A 23233-nucleotide genomic window follows, 5' to 3' on the forward strand; every position below is an offset into this window, starting at 1 on the left:
GGAATTTACTAGTTGGGGAGGTACTAATCAGAGAGTCACCTGAACAATATAAAATTACTATGAAAAAACAGGTGCATAGGACTTAGGGTGAAGGTACGGTGGGGTTTGGTCTGGTTACAGAAGTCAGGGCAGGCTTCTTGGAGGACTAAACTTTTCAGTTGAGGGCTGCAGGGATGAGTAGGGAGTTCCAGGAACTGGCAGAACCCAGAGAGGAAGTTGGGGGCCCAGGCCTTGCAAGGCTGGGAAGGATTTGCAAGATTTTGGGAAGGACTTTGGTCTTGGGTTTTAGAACTCTGGGAACCCATTGCAGGATTCACTATTGGAGCTGTCATGACTGGAGAGAGAAGTGATTGGAGGGACAAAAGTGAGTGTGGGGGACCAGAGCGGAGGCATTTGTAGTTACCCAGGAAAATGGGGGCATTTGATGTAGATGTTTGTGAATGGTGATGGGGAGGAGTGTATAGAACAGACATGGTTAGGAGGTGAAACGGACACACTTGGGAAGGACACTGTGCTGCCAGGGATGACACGTGGGTGTGTGACTTTGACTTGTGTGGCAGGACAGATGGTGGTGCCCTTTGCCAAACTGGTGACACAGGAAGAGGCCCTTAGTTGGAGCGTAGGAGAGGAGAGAGAGTTTGATTTGGAGAGTGGGAAGTTTACCTGAGAATGTGAGTTGTGGGCAAAGCTGCCATCCTGAGGACTCATGTCCAGCTGTCAACCCTCTTATTTGGGGAACTCATACCCACCTGTGGGTCCTCTCAATTGGGGATCTCGCATGTTCCATCTGTAAGACACCTTCTGTTGCTGTGCCCGGCCAGATCAGTCCAGCCTATCTTAAGGGCCACCTTGTTCGGCCTTGTCTTAGGCACTTAATATGCATTTGCCAGGGAGCCACTCATGCATAGTTCTGGAATCATTCCAAATACAAGGCAATCAGGCATAGAGAGTAAGTGTAATTGGTTTTCAGAGAAGGGAGAGGTTAGGTAGGCCTGGGGACTTTGGTGTTTGCACTTTAAGCAGCCAAGAGGCCAGTCTTGTCACAAATACTTACCGTGGCAGTTGGACTTCATTAACGGTAATCCGTTTCCAAATCCTGGGAGATGTGATTGAGGAGCAAAAATTTTATGGGTACTTATATACAGTTCTGGTAACTGGAGGTCCAAGAAAGGTGACAGATGCCCTGAAAGAAATATAATTCTACAATTACCTTGAGTCCTTCATTATGTGTGTGTACACATTATGTATTTGTGTGTGCGCCTGTATATTAAGTTTTACCCAAGGGGAAAATGGAAATGGCTTGACTTATGGTACTAATGGTAAAACTTGTGTAAATTAAGGTAGATCCTAACTTAAAAAATTATCAACCTTCTTTTACTGAAAAAAGAATTATAGTTAGGTTAAATTGTCTTAAAACTGTGCAGGTTAGTAACTGGGGAGGCAGAGAGCTTGGCTTCTCCAGGATGAGAAGGGCTCTTCTCTCTGGTCCCCTAGTAAGCAGACATCTTTGGGAGCCGTCTTTCAAGGCCCGGACTTCTAGCTGCTTCTGTGTCCCTTAGCTGCCTGGTCTCACTGAGGTGGAGGCAACTCAATTCTATAAGGCAAATACTTGTCCTCCCCAGCAGCTGCCAGTTACAACTTCTCTCTGCTCTGGCCAGCATTCTGCCTTTCTAGCAACAGATCTTTCTGCAGAGTAAATATTACTGACTTTTGCGCCTCGCTGTATCTTGGACTGAACATGAAACACTGGGGTTCTATGAGCAGGGTGTCATGAAGCTTGGCATGCACTCAACATCAGTACCAGCCTCTCTTGCTTCTCTGCTCTTCTTACTGGAATGTGCACGTTAGATTCTTGTTGCTTCAGAGTGAAGTCTCCAGAAATAAATCTCTCTGCAGCTACATGTCAAAGGTGATCGTCTGCATAAGATGCCATCAGTCGTTCTGGGTTGTAGACAAGAAGCACTGTGTTTTAGGTGTTCTTTTTGGTGTCCTCTCTGTTGTCCCCAGTAACAGTACGGGTTTTATGTTAACAGGGTGAGGCATCATGGTGTATATGTGCTACAAAGATCTTAGCACGCACGAGCTTAGAGAGACCCAGATCCCCACCTTAGAGCTCTTTGCTGTTAGGTCACTCTTTTAACTTACCTGAGTTCTCAACATCATGTAGTCAGGCTTCGCTTCCCTGGGTTCTGTCATTGCACGATTCGCTTAGTAGGGGACAATAGCCCAGCCTTGCCTAGAACTGAAGCTTACGGCGTACAGAGTGCCTGTGCAGTGCGCCTCCCTGGGGCTCCTGATAAGCTGGTGGGTTAGGTGGGGCCGACAGCTTCTGTCAGATAAGGGACTATGAAGTTAGGCCTAGCCCAGAGTTAGTTACCTGTCTAGGAAATAGTGGAGCTGAAATTTGAGCCCAGGAGCTAGGTAAGATTGGGGTGAGGGCAAGAGGCTGATCAGCCTACAACCAGGACCCTGAGCGAGAAAGCCTCAAGGGGAGATTCTCCAAAGAAAGCTTGAGCTGCTGTTGCAAAGACTAGGGAGTATGCTGAATAAACAAAACACCAGGTGTTTCCCTGCACTTTGACCGAAAGATATGTCTCTTAGGCACAAATCCTTCAGGCCCAATGGTGACTTCCTTTTCAGATTCCAGTAATTGGGATTTTTTTTAGTCTACCTAACTGTGCTCACTGGTCTGTAACCAGTATTGCCTCTGGAGCAGTACTCATTACCTAATTCTTCCGTCAGCGAGAGACGCGTCCTTACCAGCTCTGTGGGTGTCCCATGCGTCTTCTCAGGTTTGTGTCGTGGCAGGGTGTGCTGTGTGTCACTCGACAATGAAATAAGGTTACTTTCTGGTCAGAAGCTAACAGGCCCTGCTATAGCTTAGATGGGTCCTCCTGTGAAAAAGGCCCCACAAAGGCCCTGTTGTGCATTATTAGCTGCTTCTTGATCCTCATTGGTAGCTGCCCCTGACGGCACAGCTTCTCAGGTGTGTGTTGGGAGGTTTCCCAAGCCTGGCTTACATTTCGGCTTATTTCCACTTTGTTTAGATGCTTCTCCAGTTTGAGTCTTTCTTGCCTCCTGGGGAGGCACAGAGGATTGTTAGGTGGATAGAGAAGCTATTCTGTTCTTACTCTTTGCGCAGGCCTTTCTTTGTGAATTCTGTTCTGGAGAACATTCTAATTACGGTGCGACTGAGCACAGCCATGTCCACGTTCTTGGCATGATACTCTTCGGCCTTCCTGGGGGGCTTTGTCTTCTGTTCTGAAAGATGATTCTGCCTTTTTCTCATCCTGCCTGCCTGTGGCCTCGTGTCTTTGCTCCCCACAGCGTTCTGACTTTCAGATGCATCTGTTTCTTTCCTGACTTGCCAGGGAGTGATTGGCGTTCTTAGGGATATCCTCAGCTTGGGTCTGCCAGGTTTAACAGATGCCCGATTCCTCTGCTGGCATCTCTGCACTTTTTGCCAAAGACCATTCCATTAAAGTGACTGGACCAGGGAGAGACTGGAGACTATTGGCTGTTGGCTCCTGTGTTCTTCTTCTCCACTTCAAGTGTTGTCTTCTTTTGGTGTAGAGCTGAGGGCCTTCCTTGCACAAGCCGCAGCTGTCTTGGGATTCGTGTCACCGGAGCCCATGGGAGGATGGTCTCGGAGCAGGAGCTCCTGCTGTCCAGGTGGTCAAAGCCCGAGCCGCAGACCTGAGAAGAGCCCGACTGCTCAGCCAGCCTCTTGTACTCACTTCTAGCGCTTGGAATAAGCTCTGGGATTGGCGAGCTGCACACCGGTGGTGGAGTTTATGTACTGCCCTCCATGTGCACACAGTATTCACACACTGAGCAGGATGCACTGGCAGGTACACCAGGGAAACCAGCAAAACCAAAAGATGGAGGAAAAAACAACCACCCATGACCCCTAACTTGAAGGAACAGGTCCAGGAACTAAACAAGACAAGGATGCTTTTATTCCATTAGGTGATGTTGGTCTGTGAAGCCAGAGCCGTCCCAGCCTCCTCCCCGTATCTCATTAAAGCCAGTCCATGTTGCCAGTTGTGCCTCATATTTCCCTCCTCTGGGAATTTGAACATAATACCATTTCCCCTTCAATAAGGGAAACATCTATGAGGGTCATTTGAATGATTAGCCTAATGTGCAGGAAGGCTGCCTGTGGAATTAAGTTAAGCGCATTTGGACTGAGCAGCTGTGTCTGTCAGGCCACTTAAAGGTACCTGGGTGCTTTTATACCCTTAACAGAAGCTGAGGGTTCAGGAGGGATCATTGGCTTTTGATACTGTCTTAAATGGAAGCTTATTTTTTAAATTTGACAAGGATTTCCAAGAGCTTTCTTTACAGAGAACATATGTGGGGTGTGTTTTTAACCCCAACTCAAAACGTTGCCAGGGCTTTTGTTCTTGTGGCAGCGGGGAATGTGGTGACCCAGGAAAATGGTTCAGGCGGAAATTGGTCAGGCTGGCCGGTCACTCTCCCCGTGAGGGGAACTGCGAGGGTTGTGAGAACTCGGTGTCACTTGTGCCTGGGTCACAATAAGGAGTCCAGGAGCTCCTGGGCGGTGGGGGCTGGGCCCGCCTCGCCCTTCCTTCCAGCTCCCTACCTGATGTCAGGATGTGGGAGGTCCGTGGCTGAGCTCACCCACGGGATGATGGATGCTGATGTCTGCTCTGACCCACACTGCCTCCTGACACCTCTTTAGGCAAGTGGATTCCCACCAGGACCAGTGTCCACGACGAGACTCAGTGTGTGGCTGGAGGAGTTAGAGCTGGAAGCAGAATGGTTAAAGCAGTGTTAACACAAGTATGAATTTGTCAAGCCAATCACAATTTCACGTTAGAAACAGCTGTTCAGCGTTTTGGAACTTAGATTCTTTTGTGTTTGAAATTGCCTCAGGAACAAATCGAGCTGCTGCATGAAATAGAACGACTAAAAAGTGCAGCACATGAGAACATCAGTTTATGTCCGTAATTCATATTTTCTCTCTTTCTTGCTAGATCTATCTTCAGCGAAGAGGAAATTTGCTGATTCCTTAAATGAATTTAAATTCCAGTGCATAGGAGATGCAGAAACAGATGATGAAATGTGTATAGGTAAGTCTGAACCGTGTGTGTAAGAAAGGTCACGGTTTACCATAACTGTCTGTGTCCTTGCTGAGCTTTTTTCCTGTGAGAGGAAGTGTCTAAGTGTCACGAATCAAGAAGCCCATACCAACAGTGGTGAGGACAGAGTGAAGTGAGGGTCGGGGGTCAAGGGGCCTGTTCATCCCAAGTGGCGAACTAGGCCCCTTGTCCAGGGGAAAAATCATGCATGGGAACCCTGGAGTTGGCATCTCAGGCAGAGTGGTCAAGGTGTTGGCAAGATGTCTGTGGACGAGAGGAGATCTGTTCTGGGACCACCCTCCCCCATGCACCGCTCTGGCTGAGAAGAGGGCCGGGTTGTTGTGGGGCGCGGGGCAGGGGGGCAGGCCTGAGCTTGGGACTGATCTACAGTTGGTGCCTGCTCCTGGGCTGAGGGCTGAGGGTGGTGGGGCTTGCTGACGCTGGCTCCCGCGACACAGTTCCTTCTGGCCACCTTCTGTTGTTTCTGTTGAGGTGCCATGTGCTGTGGCGAGCAAAGCTAAAATCCTCTCTCCGCCCAGTTCTTAAAGGCCTGATCCTTCTGTTTTCATGGCACATGGACTGACCCACACCCTCCCATCCCGCCATCTCCTCTCCCATTCCTTAACCAGAGGCTGAGGGTGGGGTTAGTGTTGATTACCATGCTGTGCGCAGATGATTTGCAATGTCAAGATGTCTGTCTTTGGCAGGGCCTAGTCACTGTACTTGACTCTTCTTACTTTGGGCGTCTTGGTTAGTTCCATGGAGTGAGCAAGGATTGAGAGAGTTAAACTGAAGAAAGTTGTCAAATGCTTATTGAATCCCCTGTTGTCACGCAGAGTGCCACGATCTGGGCATGAGCAAAGGCAGTTGGGACAATAGACGAGAGCAGTGAAAATGCATCATTGTAGTAACTGCTGAATACATGGGTACTTTTCCCAAGACTCCACCTTTGTCCTGAATATCCTCAGGGCTGTTGCACCTAATGCCTGTCCCCTTTGGGAATAATTCTGGTGAAGGAGACTCTCTTCGTCTGACCACCACATTGCACACTGCATTGTATTAATAAGTGGCTTGAAAACTCAGGAGGAGGAATCCAGGGAGAAACCGGAGATGTGGCTTCCATTGTGAGCTACACTGGTGTAGTTCGGGTGCCAGAGGAAAGGTTGGTTTCTGACGCAGCCCCACAACCAAGGTTGAAGGGGTCACATCCTGGGCAGGAAATCCTTCAACTCCTAAGCGGAACTCTGCCCCTTCCAGCCGAGAGTCTGGGAGCCAGCCAGCATCTCATCAGTCCTGGGTAGTGTCAGGAACAGGCAGGTTTTTGAAGGAAATCCTTTCCTAGCTAGAGTGCCAGGTGAAATTAACCTGCGTTTAGGGGTCATCCTGGATGGTTAATGATGAAAAGATAAGGGGAGAGCCTTGGGAAGCAATTGACTTTAGGATTCTGCATGTGCCAAGGGATTTCATTCCATTACATACTAACTGTACCTGGAAAGGCTCCCAAAGGGCCATTTGTCTATGTCCCTCTCATGGCACTTTCTCTTTTCCAGCAAGGTCTTTGCAGGAGTTTGCCACTGTCCTCAGGAATCTTGAAGATGAACGGATACGGATGGTGAGTATGGCCAGGCTGCTCTTCGTCCCATACGGTGTGGTCATGTCAACCTTTCATACATGTCAGAGGATTACTGTGGACAACTTAGGACCACGTTGTTGAACTCCCAAAGATTGACTGTAAGGTGTACCTGTAATGTATGACTTATGGGTGGATCTTTTGAATTATTTAACTTTGGGAAGCCTTCCATTCCCACGGGCAGGGTGGGAACGAAGGTGTCACACTCTGCCCCCCTCCACACCCCCCGATTCTCATCTTATTAAATGTATCCAAGAGCTCCTGAAGGGCAGGGGTCACTCCTTCACTTCTTATTCTGAAACACCTAACCCAGTGTTTGCCCTATAGTATGCACCGAGTAAATGGGCACTAACTAAATGATAGCAATCACAAGAGGTTCTACAAAGGGGGCACTGTGCATACTGAAGAATCAAATGCTGATCTTTAGGTTCTTAAGAGATACCTTCTGTATTCTAAATTATTCTGATGAAGTTTGGCATCAATAGATAACAGATAACACATCCGTGAAAAGTTCTTTTGCATCCTCTCTGTGTCAGTAAGATATCAAGAATGAAGCCTGAACCTAAATCCCCCTGCTGGCCTCATGGCGGTTGGTCCCTAGGGGGACTTGGCCCTAAGCAGTGGTGCTCCAGAGGCCCAGGGAAGAGTCTGTCAACTTTTTCCCTCTCTTCCCATGCTAAAACTGATCATTTGAGACTAAGCCTGTCTTCATCTGCTTAGACTGCCAGAACAAAATATAGGCTGGATGGTTTTTACAGCAAATATTCATTTCTCATAGTTGTGGAGACTGGGTAGTCAAAGATCGAGGAACCAACTGATTTGGTTCCTGGTGAGGACCTTTTCCCTGGCTGGCCCTTGGCCACCTTCTTGCCATATCCTTAAATACCAGAGAGTGGCCGTTACATCTTTTCTTACAAGGCCACTAATCCCATTGTGAGGACTCCACTTTTATGACCTAATTACTTCCAAAGGCTCCATTTCCAGATACTGTCATCCTGGGAGTTTTAAATGATAAACTACGGCATATTGTATTTTTACGACTTTATTCAAAGAAAAATTGGCTCAAACGGGGCAGCACCAAACTGGATATGTTTAGGGACCCTCCACTGGCAGGAAGTATAAGGGAAAGACTTTTATAGCGAACAAATGGGAGTAGCAAGTTAATTATTTGGCCATAGCTTAAGCTTTTGTCTTACTTGGGAATGCCTAATTGGTCTTCCACCATTTCTTAGCCTTGAGAGATTTACGCCCTTGGGGTTTGGTTTGCTTATGTAGGCTGTTATAACATTAGAGCCACCTACTCTAATGGCCTCTTTGTTTATTTTTGTTTAATTAATTTCGCAGAGGTCAGGGCTTCGCCATATAAATTTTGAGGAGATGTTATTCAGTTCATAGCCTTGACCAAGACGTTGTGTATGCACGCATTTTTAATTTTAACCTGCATGATGACTCTGTGAGGTGGTATCTATATCATCCCATTGTCTAGATGAAGATACTGAGGTTTCGAATGGTTAATTAACATGCACAAGGTCACGTAGTTAAAAAGTGTCACAGTTTGGATTCAAACTCAAAGTTGTGTTATACTGAAGAATGTGGGAATTTCTTTGAAACTCCCCACAGAGCGGAAGTTCTCACCTTCTGCCCTGGACAGAGAGACATTGTTGACTTTGATGGCCCATTTTTGGGTGCTTGCATCAGAATCAGGAGGCTGGTAGCTGCAGCACGGTTGGTGGTGGGTGGAGGCAGGGGAAAGCTTGTGTGTTTGTGCACGTGCTACTGCCTGAGAAAGGGAAGTGATTCTTTTGAGTCTGATTCTTGGCCGAGTCAGTATTTGTGGGTGGGGGGTGTGGTGAGCAGATCTCGATGAATACCCTGCAGATTGCTATGGCCCGTGGTAAGGGAACAATGACTGGATTATACTCTTCAGCTTGCCTCTGCAATTTTATTATTAATGTCTGTGAACTGAGTTTTCTGCCATGTGCATCCGAGTATCTGGCCATCTCAAGCCCCTTCCCTACCTCCTTATCCTGGGACAGCCTCATCAATTCAGCTCAGCTTCCCAAAGCCGCACCTCTCTGCAAAGACTTCTCTGACTCTCTGGGATATTTGGCCATCCTTTGTATTTTCGTAGTATCTGGTTCATGGATCTGATTCTCCACTGTGTCTGATAATCACTGCATGTGTCTGTCCCATAGTAAATGTGAGTTCTTGAAGAGCATAGATTGGGCTTCTGTGTCATCAGTATCAGTGCAGTGCTTAGACTGGAGTGGAAATAACACAGTCGTAGAATCTTAGACCCAGAACAATCTTATTTCTCACTATATCTGTAGTCTTTCGTTGGCCAGATGGGAACACTGAGGTCTTGTGAAGTCTGATAGCAAGCAGTAGAAGGAATGGGGCAAGGTCTTGGGCGTCCTGTTTCCCAGGTGTAGTTCGTGCTTTCGTGTGTGTGTGGGGGGAGGGGGGTGCTTCTCTTTAAGGCCAGATTCTCAGCTGTGGATGTCCATTGGAATAACTCGGGGAGTTTAAAACGTACTGATGCCTGGGACAGAGTACAGAGATTCTGATTTCATTGGTTTGAGATACAGCCTGGACGTTGGGATTTTTGTTGTTGTTAAGTTTACTTTTTCTTGAAAAAATGTAACTTACTGTCAAGTGTATGCTAAATTGTGCTCTTGGCTCAAGTGTATGCTAACTTGGCTCAGCACACCACTGTGAGTTTTGGAGACTTGCACTTGATTTGTGGAAGATTTAAATGAGGGAGCCCATTAAGCAACATCAAATAATAATAAAAAGCAAACAAGTTAAACATTGCAACCCTCATGTTAAAATGCTCTGTTCTGAGGTAAGTGCTCTCAAAATTGAGAAAAAGGCAAATGGCAGTAAATTTGGAGACCTGCCACCTTTTATCCCTCACATTGCTTACTTAATTCTTGGCTGTGTCCATCTATGGCTTCTGGCATTTACTCTGTTGGTTTCATTGTGATGGATGCACATGTGATTTAGGAAAATAATCCTTTGTTGGGACAAGATTCCTGAAATAATTAGTTGAGCGACGAGTAAGCAGTGAATGACTTAAAAGGAAAGATGGTAAAATATTTTGCTGCCTTCGAACAGACCATGGAATCTTCGAGCTGGAACAATCCAGCCTACTCATTTTGCACATTAGGAAGTGAGAGCCCAGAGAGGTTAAATGCTTCGCCTGTGGTCACACAGTTGGCAGCCAGTCAAGAAATCATTCATTGATTTAGTCAATGAAAAATATTTGAGTGCTCCTTCGTTTCAGCACTCTTCTGTGTTTGGAGGAGAATGGCGGGCAAGTGAGCATTTGCGAGATGGTGTGTGTGTGTGTGTGTGTGTGTACTGATAAATTAGGAAACTTTAGCTGGCTTATGTCTTCTGAAGAAAACACTTGGTGAGGTAGTGAGAAGTTTGCTTTGGAATATGCTGGTGATCAGGAAAGGCCTCCCTAAAGAGGTGACCTTTAGGCCAAAACCTGAATTAGAATAAGAAATGAGTTGTCCACAAGAGAATTCAGGGATCCAGCGTCTGAGGAAATGGCTAACTGCCAAAACTTGGAAGTGGAACAAGTTTTGTTGCGTTTGAGGTGCCTTGGGGTGATGGTATTGTTGCGTGCAGGACCTGATGGGATGAGTGCTTGGGGTGAAGGTGAGAGGCAGCCGTGGCCTGGAGGCACAAATGTCCTGATCCTAGTCCAGTACTGGTAGGAATACACAAAGTCCGGCTTAGAAGGTGTTCATGCCACTGCATGTCCACAGGTGTTTCTTGTTTTTAACCTAGACTCAATGTTGATATGTCTAAAATATATCTACTTAAATGTAACTTGGTCAATTGGCCTTTACAAGAAGTCACTTAAGGCTAAATTAAATCCTGCCCTGTCACCAGCTCCCCTCTGCCTTCATGTGGTTGCTTACCTTTTTAGAGGTCCTCACTGTAAAGAGTGAGTCACACATGGGAAGAATTCCGTGTTTGGAGATGATGACTAGATTTTGATCTGACGTGCTTTCAGTTCATGTATCGTGAACAGTCAACACCTGCACAGTGTTGCTTACTCAAATTTTAAAGTGAGACACGGAAGGAATTCTTTTTTTTTTTTTTTTTTTTTACGTTTATTTATTTTTGGGACAGAGAGAGAGCATGAATGGGGGAGGGGCAGAGAGAGAGGGAGACACAGAATCGGAAACAGGCTCCAGGCTCTGAGCCATCAGCCCAGAGCCGGACGCGGGGCTCGAACTCACGGACCGTGAGATCGTGACCTGGCTGAAGTCGGACGCTTAACCGACTGCGCCACCCAGGCGCCCCACGGAAGGAATTCTTAACTGATCATTGCTTTTGTGTTTACGTGTCCCCCCCAACTCCCCTGCTCTGTTTCTCTCCTCACCAGATTGAGAATGCCAGCGAGGTGCTCATCACTCCCTTGGAGAAGTTTCGAAAGGAGCAGATTGGGGCTGCCAAGGTGAGAATTACACAAACTTTGTTCTTGGATTTTAGGGCAGCCTTGTTTTTGGATTTTATAGCGGCTCATCTGTTATTCCCAAGTGTCTGAAGTAAGACTGAGTGTGGTCAAACCCCAGAGCAGTCATTCTAGCATTTTGTCACCTAATTGGTTTGTGCTAGTTCATAAATCATGCAAAGGTAGAAACCGTGCCTCCTTGTGTTAGTGGATACATCTGTGCTTGGACAACGGGGAATTGCACTTACTGTGGACACCCAGGACTCAGAGCCTAGACTGTTTTGCAGATGGGGTCCCGAAGGGGTGGGGAGGGACACAGCTCATTTTTGCTAGTGTTTGAAAATGGGCCCTTTGTTGCTAGATCTTGACATTTTTCAAGAGAAAGTGAAAAGTCATGGTTTTCTTTGAAATTTCCTAGTTTAAAAAAGTACATCTTTTACTTTGTGCAGGTCAAAAAGCAGGACTGCTTCAACTCCTAGGTCCCAGTTTGTTAGCGCTGATGGCGAAGGACTGCAGCTAAAATTTGGCTGATTCTGTCAGTCCCTGAGAAGACTGTAAAGAGAATCTTGTTCATTTTTATTTTTTATTTATTATTATTGTTATTTTTTTTAACGTTTATTCATTTTTGAGAGACAGAGTATGAGTGGGGAAGGGGCAGAGTAAGAGGGAGACACAGAATCCGAAGCAGGCTCCAGACTCTGAGCTGTCAGCACAGAGCCCGACGCGGGGCCCAAACCCACGAATGGCGAGATCATGACCTGAGCCGAAGTCGGATGTTCAACCGACTGAGCCACCCAGGCGCCCCTTGTTCATTTTTAAAAGGTAGATTCTCCAGGGTTCCCCTGCCCTGTGAGAAATCACCAGGAAATCCTAGCTAGTTTGACCTTCAGTAGAGTGTTAGAGGCCACCTGCAGGGAAAGTGTTTTCACTGGAATCGATGAAAGCAAAAGGCTTTTTGACATTTTCTTCCTGTTTTTCTGGAACTGTGAATCCTTCAGCTGGCGCCACCTGCAGGGAGCTTTGGGCAACATCACTCACCTACTAGCATGCTTAGATTTTACTCAGTCGTGAAATGGCCTTGAGAAGTAGGTGCCTGTACGTGGGAGAAAGATAACTGAAATACAACAAAGTGGGATCTGTCTCCTCACCCCACCTTCCCACCTAAGCACATCTGCTTCTGAAAACGAATATGATGAGGGTCTGCAAAGAAAATGTGCCGTTCAGTCAGGGTTCTTCAGAGGGATGGTTGACTGTAGTTTGAAGGACAGACCATAGCAAAGATTTTTCTTCCAGTTCTAAGTCACTTTCTACTAGTTTTATCCTTTACATTTATGAAGATTAGAGCTCATGGGTTTTGTATCAGAGATTACGGAATATATAATTCAAAGGGAGTCTAATTCCACTAAGATTTTGAGTTTGCCATGAGTGTCCCTCCCTGGGTTCTCATGTGTGTAGGCTCAGGGACCTTCACTTTAGTGGCCTTGGGACTTGTACTTCCTGTTCATGATAATAGATGGCGGTGGCTCTGGACGTTCTGAAGAGCTTTGAGACAGCAGCAGAGCAGACCGCTTTATCGAGTTCTCTTTCCAAGAATCTTTTCAGCCTTCTCACTCTGGCCTCTGCCCTCAGCCCTGCCTCTGGGGTTCCTGAAAGCCCATAGTTGGCATAGAGGAGGAGCAGGATTCTGAGTGGACTACTCTTGGGTAATATCAGTGATCTTAATGATAGCAGCAGGTACTTTTCCAGAAGTGCGGTAGAGGTGGGGCTGTAGATGGTGAGAAATAGGAGAATAAAAGAATTCAAATAAAATCATAGCTCATCAAAACATGTTACCTCTCACGTACTCTAATCTCTCCTTCTTAATAAACAGTGTAGTGCCATTGGGGATGATTTCCCCTCCCTCTCCTTTGGTCATTTCTTTTTCTCATATACATACATTTATATCCTAGGATTGTGTACCTTTAAGAGAAAGCAAAGAAACAAACTCTTTACCAGGCAGTTTTGGGAGCAGACTGAAGAATACCTAAGAGCCAGCCAGGGCTCCTGAGCGGCCAAGTGGAAGTTTCTGAACTCTGCCTCTGTGGGGCTAAAATTACCCTTTCTCCCCATTCTGGTGCTGCTTCGGTTGCTGTAACAACCTGTTGCTACTTTGCAAGAAGCAGAATTTAGTGTTGCATGTGAAGGCTGCCAGGGAGGAGGACTCCTGGGCCTTCTGCTGCAGAGGTAGCTGGCCTGCAGCAGGTCATGACCCTGAGCTTGGCATAACCTTGACCCTATATTTAGAATTCTGAGTTTGGGGAAGTTTGTTTTTCTGCCAGCCGAGGTGCATTTGGAGCGCCGGGCACTGCAGTGAAAGTAAAACAGAAGTTAGAGAGCAATGGTGAAGAGTGGGCCCTAACCTCACTGATGCCATTGGCATGTCAACTTGGGGAGTAGCTGAACCTCTTCATACCCATTTCCCGATCTATAGAATGGAGACAGTGATAATAGTTACCTCCTAGAGTTCTTAGGAGGAAGACAAGCGAATACAGGTAAGTGCTCAGAACAGTGCCTGTTGTATAGTCCTTTGACGTTCGCTGTTAGATTCAGTACACACAGTTCATGAATTAAAAAAAAAAATACATGAGCACTTACTCTGTGCCTGGCCCCAGGATGATGGAGAGCAAGAGTAGACGTACTGTGCTCATGGTGTGACTAGAGAGAACGACATGAAACAAAAAGCTAATAAATAAACGTAATTCCTAATTGCGGTAGGTGCCATGAAGGCTTACCTTCACGGGACAGCGGGGCATGGGAAGCAAGTGGTGTTCTTGATAAGGAAGAGGTATGTTCAGATGATGAGTCTGATGACTGCCATTACCACCATGGCTACTGTGATCACTGCCGCCAATCATCATCTTTACTGAATTTTATTGTGCACTTTCTGTCTGCTGGGCCCTCTGCTAAGCACTGTCTATGGTTAATCTCATTTTATCCTAATAGGTCAATGAGGAGGTGGCTGTTTTTATTCCTATTTTGTTAGACAGCCTTTGAATTGAAAGAGGAAACCTGAACCTGAGCCTCCATCAGTTTATAGATGAGGGAACCCAGTTTTGGAGGGGGGCAGTGATTTGTTTAGAGTCAGTCCATGAGAAGTTGGGAATAACTTACAGGATTCTAACTCTGTCTTTTCTCCATTTAGCCACGGACAGTAGGTTCCCTGGGAGGCGAGCACCACCTCCTACCTGAGTCAGTCATGAATACCACTCTTCCATCTTAAGAGTGTTATCTAAATCTTTGTAGAGTTACTCCCTGGCTGTCTTGTTGCTGTTTTTTTTCAGAACAGAAACTGCTTCCCTTTCTCTTTAGCTCTGGCTGTCTTCTTGAACATGGAATGCGGCAGCTTGAATTGCCAAAAAGTCACAGAATGCTGGTGACTCATGTTCCCTGGCCTTTTCTCACCTCTGGCCAGCTGGGCTAGCCCAGTACAGGGTTCTCCTTGTGGGGCTTTCTGACAGGTTGCTGGAGTGGATCTGCAAGCATTAAGTGGAATGGGAGCCCCAGGTCAAAGTTGCCGGTTTCTACAAAGGAAAGAGTTGCTTTAGTGAATGTGTAGCCTGTACCCTTCCTCAAATTTGAAGGAGTAGTATCTCCCCAGGCTTTTTCCTCACTTGCTTCTGCATGTTGAGTTGTTCTTAGGTATAAGTAGTCTTTCAAGCAAAATTCAGATTTGTAGAGGTGGATACATGTCCGCTAAAAAGGGTATGTGATGACTGTGCCCGCTTTGAGAGGCTTAGAATCTCGCTTTTGACCAGATAAATAGTGTTCTGACATGGCCTGGGATTTCCAGGACTTCAGGTGGGAGCTTCTTGGTGATTTCTGTCACCTGTCCCACTTAGGCTTGCCCAGTGTTCTGCCCAGAGCATTGGTACTGCTCTTGTGCTCTAGAAGCCTCTACCCTGTCCCTCATATGATTAGCAGGTCTTAGCTCACACTCTTGAGGACCCTGTCTGTGGACTGAGTGCACCTTTTTTCCTTCATAGCACTTGTTGCAGTCTATAATTAAGCTATTTCTATGTTTCCTGGTTGATTGTCCTTGTACTTGAACATCCCCCCCCATGAGGCTTGGGACCACTTCTACTTTGTATTTCCAGTGGCTTCAGGCGTCTGACACAGAGTGATTGCTTCTTCTATCTTTGTGGAATGAATGGAGATGTCTCTGCATTTCCTTACCTGGCTGCAAAAGTTTTTCTCCTCTTGGAGCCCTTGGAGTTGCAGAAAAATACTTGGTTTAGGTTCTGCCTGAGTAAGGAGTAAGAATAATGCGCTTAGTGAAGTTGATCCTATCTTCAAGCCAGTGTCAGCCTTTTCCAGCCCCCTTGCTTGCCATCCCCCCCCCCCCAGCCCCCCAGAAAGTGGAAGGAAGAGAGACTGCCTGTGAACATGTGTCTCAAGTGCGGTTGAAGGGTGGGCTTTGGAGGCAGCCTGCCCTGACCTCGGATCCCAGCTCTGTCACTATGACTTTGTACAAGTTAACCTCCATTTATCTGAGTTTTCTTCTCCGTAAAATGGGAGATAAAAGTAGAATCTCAGTGACTCACTGATTTGGTGGGAAGGCAGGGATTATGTGTGTTATGATATTTATATTATTTTTCATTTTGAAAGTTATTAATGTAGGCAAATAAAAATTTCCCAAATGGAGGGAGAAAATCACCCATTATCCCATTTCCTTAACTTGATTATTTTCGTTTATCTTTCCATCTAATCTTTGTCTGTAGGTAGATACATTCTATGTAGGATGCACCAAGTTCATATCATGATACTAATACTTTCCCTTACATTATGAGCAGCTTGCCATATGACCACCTAGCCTTCCTAGTTCCATTTATTGGATGTCCCACCCTTTGATTATCTGAAACCCTGTATTTGGGCAGTGATGTGCTTTTGCCTTTTTGTTTGTTTTTATAACTGATGCTGCTGTGAACACATTTGTTGTCTTTGTTTTAATTTGAATTCCTCTTCAGTTCAGAGACCCACATGTGTTCAGTATTGTGCCCAGGAATATTTAGGTCTATATATTAAGTACTTTTTGACTGCTGTTAAAGCTGAATCTGCCCTTACCCTAGATTGGTCCGATTTAAGCTTTAAGTAGGTCTTACTGCTTTGGGATTAGCTTCATAGGTAACTTTGTTCCTTTATTTGGCCTTGAACATCCTTTGAATTAGAAATTAGAGATTTCTCTTTCACAGTTGAAGTTCTTAGAAAGTGGAGTCCTGGCTTTGCCACTATTAAATACTGGTATTTACCTTGTCTCTGGCATTGTGTTCTGTGATAGGCATTCATACCCGTCGGTCTGTGTGTTGATGGAGGGTTGGCTTGACTTAATATGCATTATTTGAAGAGAAGGAAGAGATGGGTAGTTGGCTGTTCTGGGTCTGAAGGAACGGTGACCTATGGAATTGAGCCGGCAGGTCTTGACAAGGTTGCTTTTATTCCTGCAACGTTTTACTCTTTCCCTCCTCTCTTCTTTTTGCCAGGAAGCCAAAAAGAAGTATGACAAGGAGACAGAAAAGTATTGTGGCGTCTTAGAAAAACACTTGAATTTGTCTTCTAAGAAGAAAGAATCTCAGCTTCAGGAGGTAAGAAACTTCACTAATATCCTGAACAAGGTGTTTAATTTCTATGTGTTGCTGTAGAATATGTGCCCGTTCCTCCTTGCCAGAAAATCCTAGGGTTTGAAGTGGCCTCAGAAACCAGGAGCTTGACGCTGATCCCTCATCAGATGCCTAATGCCTGGATTCCCTTTGTATCTTCACATCCACAACACTCCTTTTGTGGCTGTCCAACCTACCAGGTGGGCGGGGGCATATACTGCTGGTCAGTGTCACTCACCTCCTTGTGGGGCAGCCGTTTCTTGTTTCACAAGAGATAAATTATCTGGCCTGCCCTAGGACTTTCTGGATTGGCATGAAGAGTAATTCACTTGGAAAGATAAGTTAACTTTGCAACCATGGATCTGTCATATTTCTCATTTAGTTCATGGAGACTTGCATGGTAAAGGAGTGGTTTCTGGAAGACCGAGCAGGTTACTAGTGGAACTCCAAAGTTGACTACACGAATGTCATTTTATTTAACTCTTAACAATTTACTTCACCTTTCTCAGGTATGTGGTAAAGAGAGGTTGTGACTTCCAAGTTAGCCCCTCATTCTTTTTTTTTTTTTAAGTTTTAAATATAAATCCCAGTTAATTAACATACAGTGTGGTATTAGTTTCAGATGTGCAATATAGTGATTCAGTGCTTTGATACATCACCCAGTGGTCATCACAGCAAGTGCACTCCTTAACCCCCATTGTCTATTTCACCCATCCCCCCCACCTACCTCCCACCATGTAACCATCTGCTTGTTCTCTGTAGTTAAGAGTCTGTTTCTTGGCTTCTCTCTCTTTTTCCCTTTGCTCATTTATTTTGTTTCTTAAATACCATGAGTAGAATCATATGGTATTTGTCTTTCTCTGATTTATTTCACTTAGCATTACACTCTGTATGTAGCTCCATCTGCATTATTGAAAATAGCAAGGTATCTTTTCTAATGCCCAAGTAATGCTCCATTGTGTGTGTGTGTGTGTGTGTGTGTTTGTGTGTATACCACATCTTTATCCGTTCATCATTTGATGGACACTTGTCAAGCTAGCCTTCATTCTTCAGTTTACTTTGTTTTTGAGCAAATACCATGCAGTGCTTCTGTCACATGCAAGTTAATATGAAGATCATATGGTTAAAGGATGAAAAATGAAGATAACATAGGAGATGGTGGAGTCTGAACCCCTCCCAACCCGATTTGTTCGATTTGTTGCACATCCTCACTTAGGAATGTCTTGCTCTCAGAGCCCTTTGCTTTGAAATGCGAGTTTAAACCAATTGTGTAAATGATGAAGAGGAGTCAACAACACTGCCAGCAACAAGTGTTTGTATTGGGCTTTGCAGATCAGTTCTTGGCCAGTCAGCCAGCTAATAGCAACTGAGTATTTGGTGTGAAAAGTAGAAAACACTAACCTATCCTGGAAGATTTCCTACCTGACTGGGGAAAAAGGAGCAAACACATGGGGAGGTGATTCTTGAAGGTAGCCTAGCTCCTCAGGTGAATCTTGTCAGATGTGCCGGAGGAGGCTAAAGAAAACCTATTTTCACTGGATCGTATATAAAGTACTTAATTCCTTGGACGGGATCCCAGCTGTGTGTGGGGTATGGGCACTGGAAGATGCCCAAGAATATGCAGTTATCCATGATAAATTAGGATCTGTCCTGATGCCCTCACTGTTTAGTGAGTTAGCCTTCTTAGAGTCATTAGATGTGGCCAGCTCTGCAGTTCCTAAGCAGTTAGGTGAGTCAGGGTCGTTGAGAGTTGAACAACTGTGTGATTGTTCTAGCACCTGTTGGTGTTGATGGGCCCATAGCACAGTTAGTCTGTAGGCATGGCATTCCCCAGTGTGAGGATGCTTTTCTGGTCTATTCTCTCCATGCCTGGATGCTGCTTCCTTGGTCTGGGATGACTGTAACATACTCTTTTAAAGCCATGCCAATATCCTCTCCCCCCCAAGATAGTACAGTGTCAGCCCAGAGCACTGGCTGGGAAAGTGATACCTTACTTCAAGGCCTGCTGTTGCATGTTTTCACTGTGTGACCTGGGGCAAGTACTCACCTCTCTGATTTTTTAGTTCCATTTTTTTGTAAAATACAAAGTACCTGTTCTCTCTACTTCATGTATGGGGATGTGTGTTATGGCTGCTAAACAAATATAAAGTATTATCCCTATGACTGGCTCGTTCCTCCCCATTTCCCGTTCCCGAATTGAATGGTACTCTTCGTCACTGCATTGGCGTGTTCAGGCTAGTAAAAGAGAATACCATAGGTGAGGCAGCTTATAGAGACAGAAATTTAATTCTCACAGTTCTGGAGGTTAGGAAGGTCAGTATTGTAGCGCTGGCAGATTTAGCATCTGGTGAGAGCTTATAGATGACTCTTCTTGTTGTGGTGTCATGTGGTGAAAGGACCAAGGGAGCTCTCTGGGGTCTCTTTTATAAGGGCACTCATTCCATTCATGAGGACTCCACCCTTATGACTTGGTCATCTCCCAAAGGCCCCACCTCCATGTGCTGTCACATTGGAGCTTAGGTTTCAACATACGAATGTTGGCAGGGACACCAACTTTTACTCTATAGCCCTGACATTGTCAGTTACAGGTATTAGTGGGCATTTCTACATTACACTCTTTTGTGGTTCTTTGTGTGCTTGTCTTTGACCTCGTTACACTTTCTAAGTACTATGAGGGCAAGGAGTGGGCTGTAAGTCTTTAAGGTCCGGGTATTCTTGAGCATTGCTTTTTAGTTGTGCCTGAGCTGAATTAAATTGATAAAAATCTTATAACAACAAAAACAATACGATACTTTTCATTGACCACAACAATAAGGCCAGCAAATATTTACTGATGCTTATTTAGGTACTGTGTTAGGCACTTGGAATCTTCTCAAATCCTTATAACCACTCTGTGAGGGACAGATTTATTCCCTCACCATTCAATAGCCTGCCTGTAGCTAGTCAGTGAGGTTGTGAACCCTGGCCCCTGACCCTGGAGCTCTTTTAACTCACTGTACTCTCCTAATTGGGTCTTTACCTTGGGAGGGAGGGTTGTTGCTGGGCAGCTAGGCAGCCATTGTTATTCAATGCCAGTGTCATTGAGATACGATTCACCACCTGAAGGAGGGACCTTGGTAATCTTCTGATTGAATCTACTGGAAATACATTTGAAGGAACTGGGTTCCTTGCAGAGGTAAAGGGATTTGTTCAAGGTCTTCCAGCTATTAAGTGATGATTTTCTCACATTTATTAAAAAATCAATTTGGGAATATTACCAGACACCTCGTGCACTTTTAATGAAATGTACTTTCTTTGATTATCCAGAATTCTTACCTAATTGCAGAGCTCTGAACTGAATACTTTGAAATTCTAGCCAATCCCTACTTTTGGTGGATAAAATTATAGTGCAGTGATGTGGAATGACACTGCCATCTAGTGGATGATTATTTTGTAAATTAACTTTTTTTTCCCCAAGGGCTAAGAAGCTTTAAAGACAATATGCACGTAACAAATATTCATTGCATACTTCTGTGAGTCCATTCAGGTGTTGAGTGTATTGTGGAGAGTAAATGAATGATCCGCTTTCATGAACTTAGAGCCTAGGACAGTGTTTGTTTTCCAAGAAGCATAGAGTGGTTGATGCATCTCAGACAAGCTGGTAGATGAACCATTTCTCAAGTAACAAGCAGGAAACCATCTTGAGTGGCTTGCCAGGTGGGCTGGACTCCTGGCCTACCAGTCCATTGCGGGGGGGGGGGGGGGGGGGAGGGTGTCTAATGATGTGAAGAACTCTATGGCCCAGGTGAGCAAAGGCATTGGCAAAAGAAACCTGCCATTCTTTTTTTTTTTTTAATTAAAAAATTTTTTAAAAAAATGTTTGTTTATTTTTGAGAGTGAGAGAAAGACTGTGAGAGGGGGAGGGGCAGAGAGAGAGGGAGACACAGAATCTGAAGCAAGCTCCAGGCTCTGAGCTGTCAGCACAGAGCCCGATGGGGAGCTCAAACTCACAGATTGTGAGATCATGACCTGAGCTGAAGACGGACAACCAGCCAACTGAGCCACCCAGGCGCCCCAAGAAACCTACCATTCTAATTGGATTTCTTCTTCTCTTTCCTGTGGAAATGCATTGAGTTATGCATTTCTTCTGAGAACTGGATCACTGATGGCCACGTAGAGATCAATTTATTCATTCCTTAGGCATCTCTTGAATGCTTACTATGGGCCAGGCAATGTTCTGGAAGCTGGGATAGAAAAGTGGAAAAACGAGACAAAGTCTTTGCTCTCATTGACATTCTATTGCAGTAGGTGAGCCACAGGCAGAGAAAAGCATTGAAAATAATTTTACATAGCGATAAGGAAATAAATTGGGGCGGTAGGTTACCCCAGCGCTTTTTACCTTATATACATTAACATGGTCACTAAAGCCTTTTCTAAAGAGGTTAACAATTGAATTGAAACTAGAAGGATGAGAAGGACCACTAAGAGAAAAGCTAGGACGCTATTCTTGATGTTGTGTGTGTATTGGGGTGCCTGGCTGGCTCAGTCAGTGGCGCATACAACTCTTGAGCTCAAGGTTGTGAGTTTGAGGCCCACACTGGGTGTAGAAATTATTTAAAAATAACATATTTTAGGGGTACCTCGGGACCTATTTGGTTAAGGGTCAAACTCTGGATTTCAGCTCAGGTCATGGCATCAAGGTTTGTGGAATCGAGCCCGGCCTCAGGCTTCGCACTATCAGCGCAGAGTCTGCTTGGTAATCTTTTTTTGTCTCTCTCTCTCTGCCCTTCCTCTGCACTTGCTCCCGCTCCCTCTGTCTCTCTGTCTCTCTCTCAAATAAAGTATTTTTTAAGAATTGTGTGTCATAAAAATCTGAATTACTGGGTCATGAAATAGAATAGAGGAAGCTAGAACAGAAGAAAATTATAAGGCATGTTTTTTGGGTCATAATGTAAAAGTTTCTTATGGTGCCTTAAAGTTTTAAAAAACTGAATATTTAGGAGAAGAGGTTTGCAAGCAGAAGGAACACCAATTGCAAAGTATTTGGAGTGTTAGGGGGAAGGGAGTCAATCTGGGAGGCTGGAGTACAGGGAAGATGCATTGGTGGAGGCAGGGAGGTGGGAGGCAGGTCACACAGGGTCTTGCAAACCATGTTTGAGACAGAGGGAGACCGAGCCTGAGTGGGGGCAGAGAAAGAGGGAGGCACAGAATCTGAAACAGGCTCCAGGCTCCGAGCTGTCAGCACAGAGCCCGATGCAGGGCTCGAACCCACGAACCGTGAGATCATGACCTGAGCCGAAGTCAGACACTTATCCGACTGAGCCACCCAGGCACCCCCTTCTGATTCCAGTTTTAAGAAAGCTCTTCTGTCTGCTGGGTGCAGGCTGGATTGGGGTGGGGGAGAGAAAGAAAACAGGGAGACTAGTTAGGAAAGGAGTTTAGTCACCCCGAGACCCATGGTTGACTTGGGGGGGAGGAGCTGAAGCCCATCTGTCTGAAGGGCTTGGTGGTAGTAACAGCAGATGTGCACATAGCCCTTTTTGGCTTTCAAATTGTTCACATCCTTTAGCTCATTTTCTCACAAGGGTGGATACTACCTCCAGGTGTGGGAAAGAGCCCCAGAGAGGATAAGTGACTTGAGTAGGTCTCTCCACCTAGAAAATGATAGAACTGCAAGTCCAACACAGATGTTTGGGCTGTTAGCTCCCTGACTGATGCCGGGCTCTGCTGTCTGTCTCCTAGGAGTTTCCTCCATTGCTGCCTAACGGCAGGAGCCATGTTGCAAATTTCCAGAATGACCCTTTCTTGAGTTGGAGTGTCAGTTGGCAAGCCTGAGCAAGGAGGATGTTTGAGGTGTGTGGGTGGTCAGGGGAAGTGGATGCGTCCCTGGTGTAAGTGTGTTGGATTTGCACTATGAGGAAATTAGAGGCTGCAGGAGCATATGGGGCTTAGCTGGCAGGAGCCCAGGTGGAAGGGATCAGCCCAGTGGTCTGAAGAGCCACACCTGGGGAAGGAGGGTACAGCACTTTCTGAAACTGGGCCTCCAAATAAAGATCTCTCAGTCCGCAGATACCAGCTTCCCCTGCTTAGAGGCTTAGAAAATACCCCCAAGTTTAGCCCTTCGCTGTGTGTGTGTGTGTGTGTGTGTGTGTGTGTGTTTTGGTTGCCTCCCCACCCAGCACTTAGCCAATTAGCTTCTATGTGTTAATATGTTGACCTAGGAGGAAGTTGCTCACAGGAGAGTTGAATGGGCTGTTTGTGCTTTACCAGGGTTTGTAATTTTCTGTTTATGGACATAAGTATTTAGAATCTCTTTGCTTCCCTATGTTGTGAGTTCCATGAAGGAAATTTCTTTTTGTGCATGATGGTTGAATGAATGAATGATTTGCCACGTTCTTTAGATAGAAAGATA

At 45.5% G+C, this 23233-nt stretch overlaps 1 protein-coding gene across 7 annotated transcripts in view; it reads left to right on the top strand.

The window, feature by feature from the left end:
* Window positions 1-23233, top strand: part of ARHGAP26 (Rho GTPase activating protein 26) — a 427680-nt gene that overhangs the window by 99683 nt on the left and 304764 nt on the right. For all 7 annotated transcript variants that reach the window (XM_011282717.4, XM_019833787.3, XM_011282723.4 and 4 more), the window contains exons 2-5: window positions 5001-5096; window positions 6656-6717; window positions 11141-11212; window positions 16726-16827. In XM_011282717.4, coding sequence (XP_011281019.1) covers window positions 5001-5096; window positions 6656-6717; window positions 11141-11212; window positions 16726-16827 — 332 coding nt within the window. The remainder of the gene's footprint in view (window positions 1-5000; window positions 5097-6655; window positions 6718-11140; window positions 11213-16725; window positions 16828-23233) is intronic.

Source organism: Felis catus, chromosome A1 (assembly GCF_018350175.1).
Source record: "Felis catus isolate Fca126 chromosome A1, F.catus_Fca126_mat1.0, whole genome shotgun sequence".
Lineage (NCBI taxonomy): Eukaryota > Metazoa > Chordata > Mammalia > Carnivora > Felidae > Felis > Felis catus.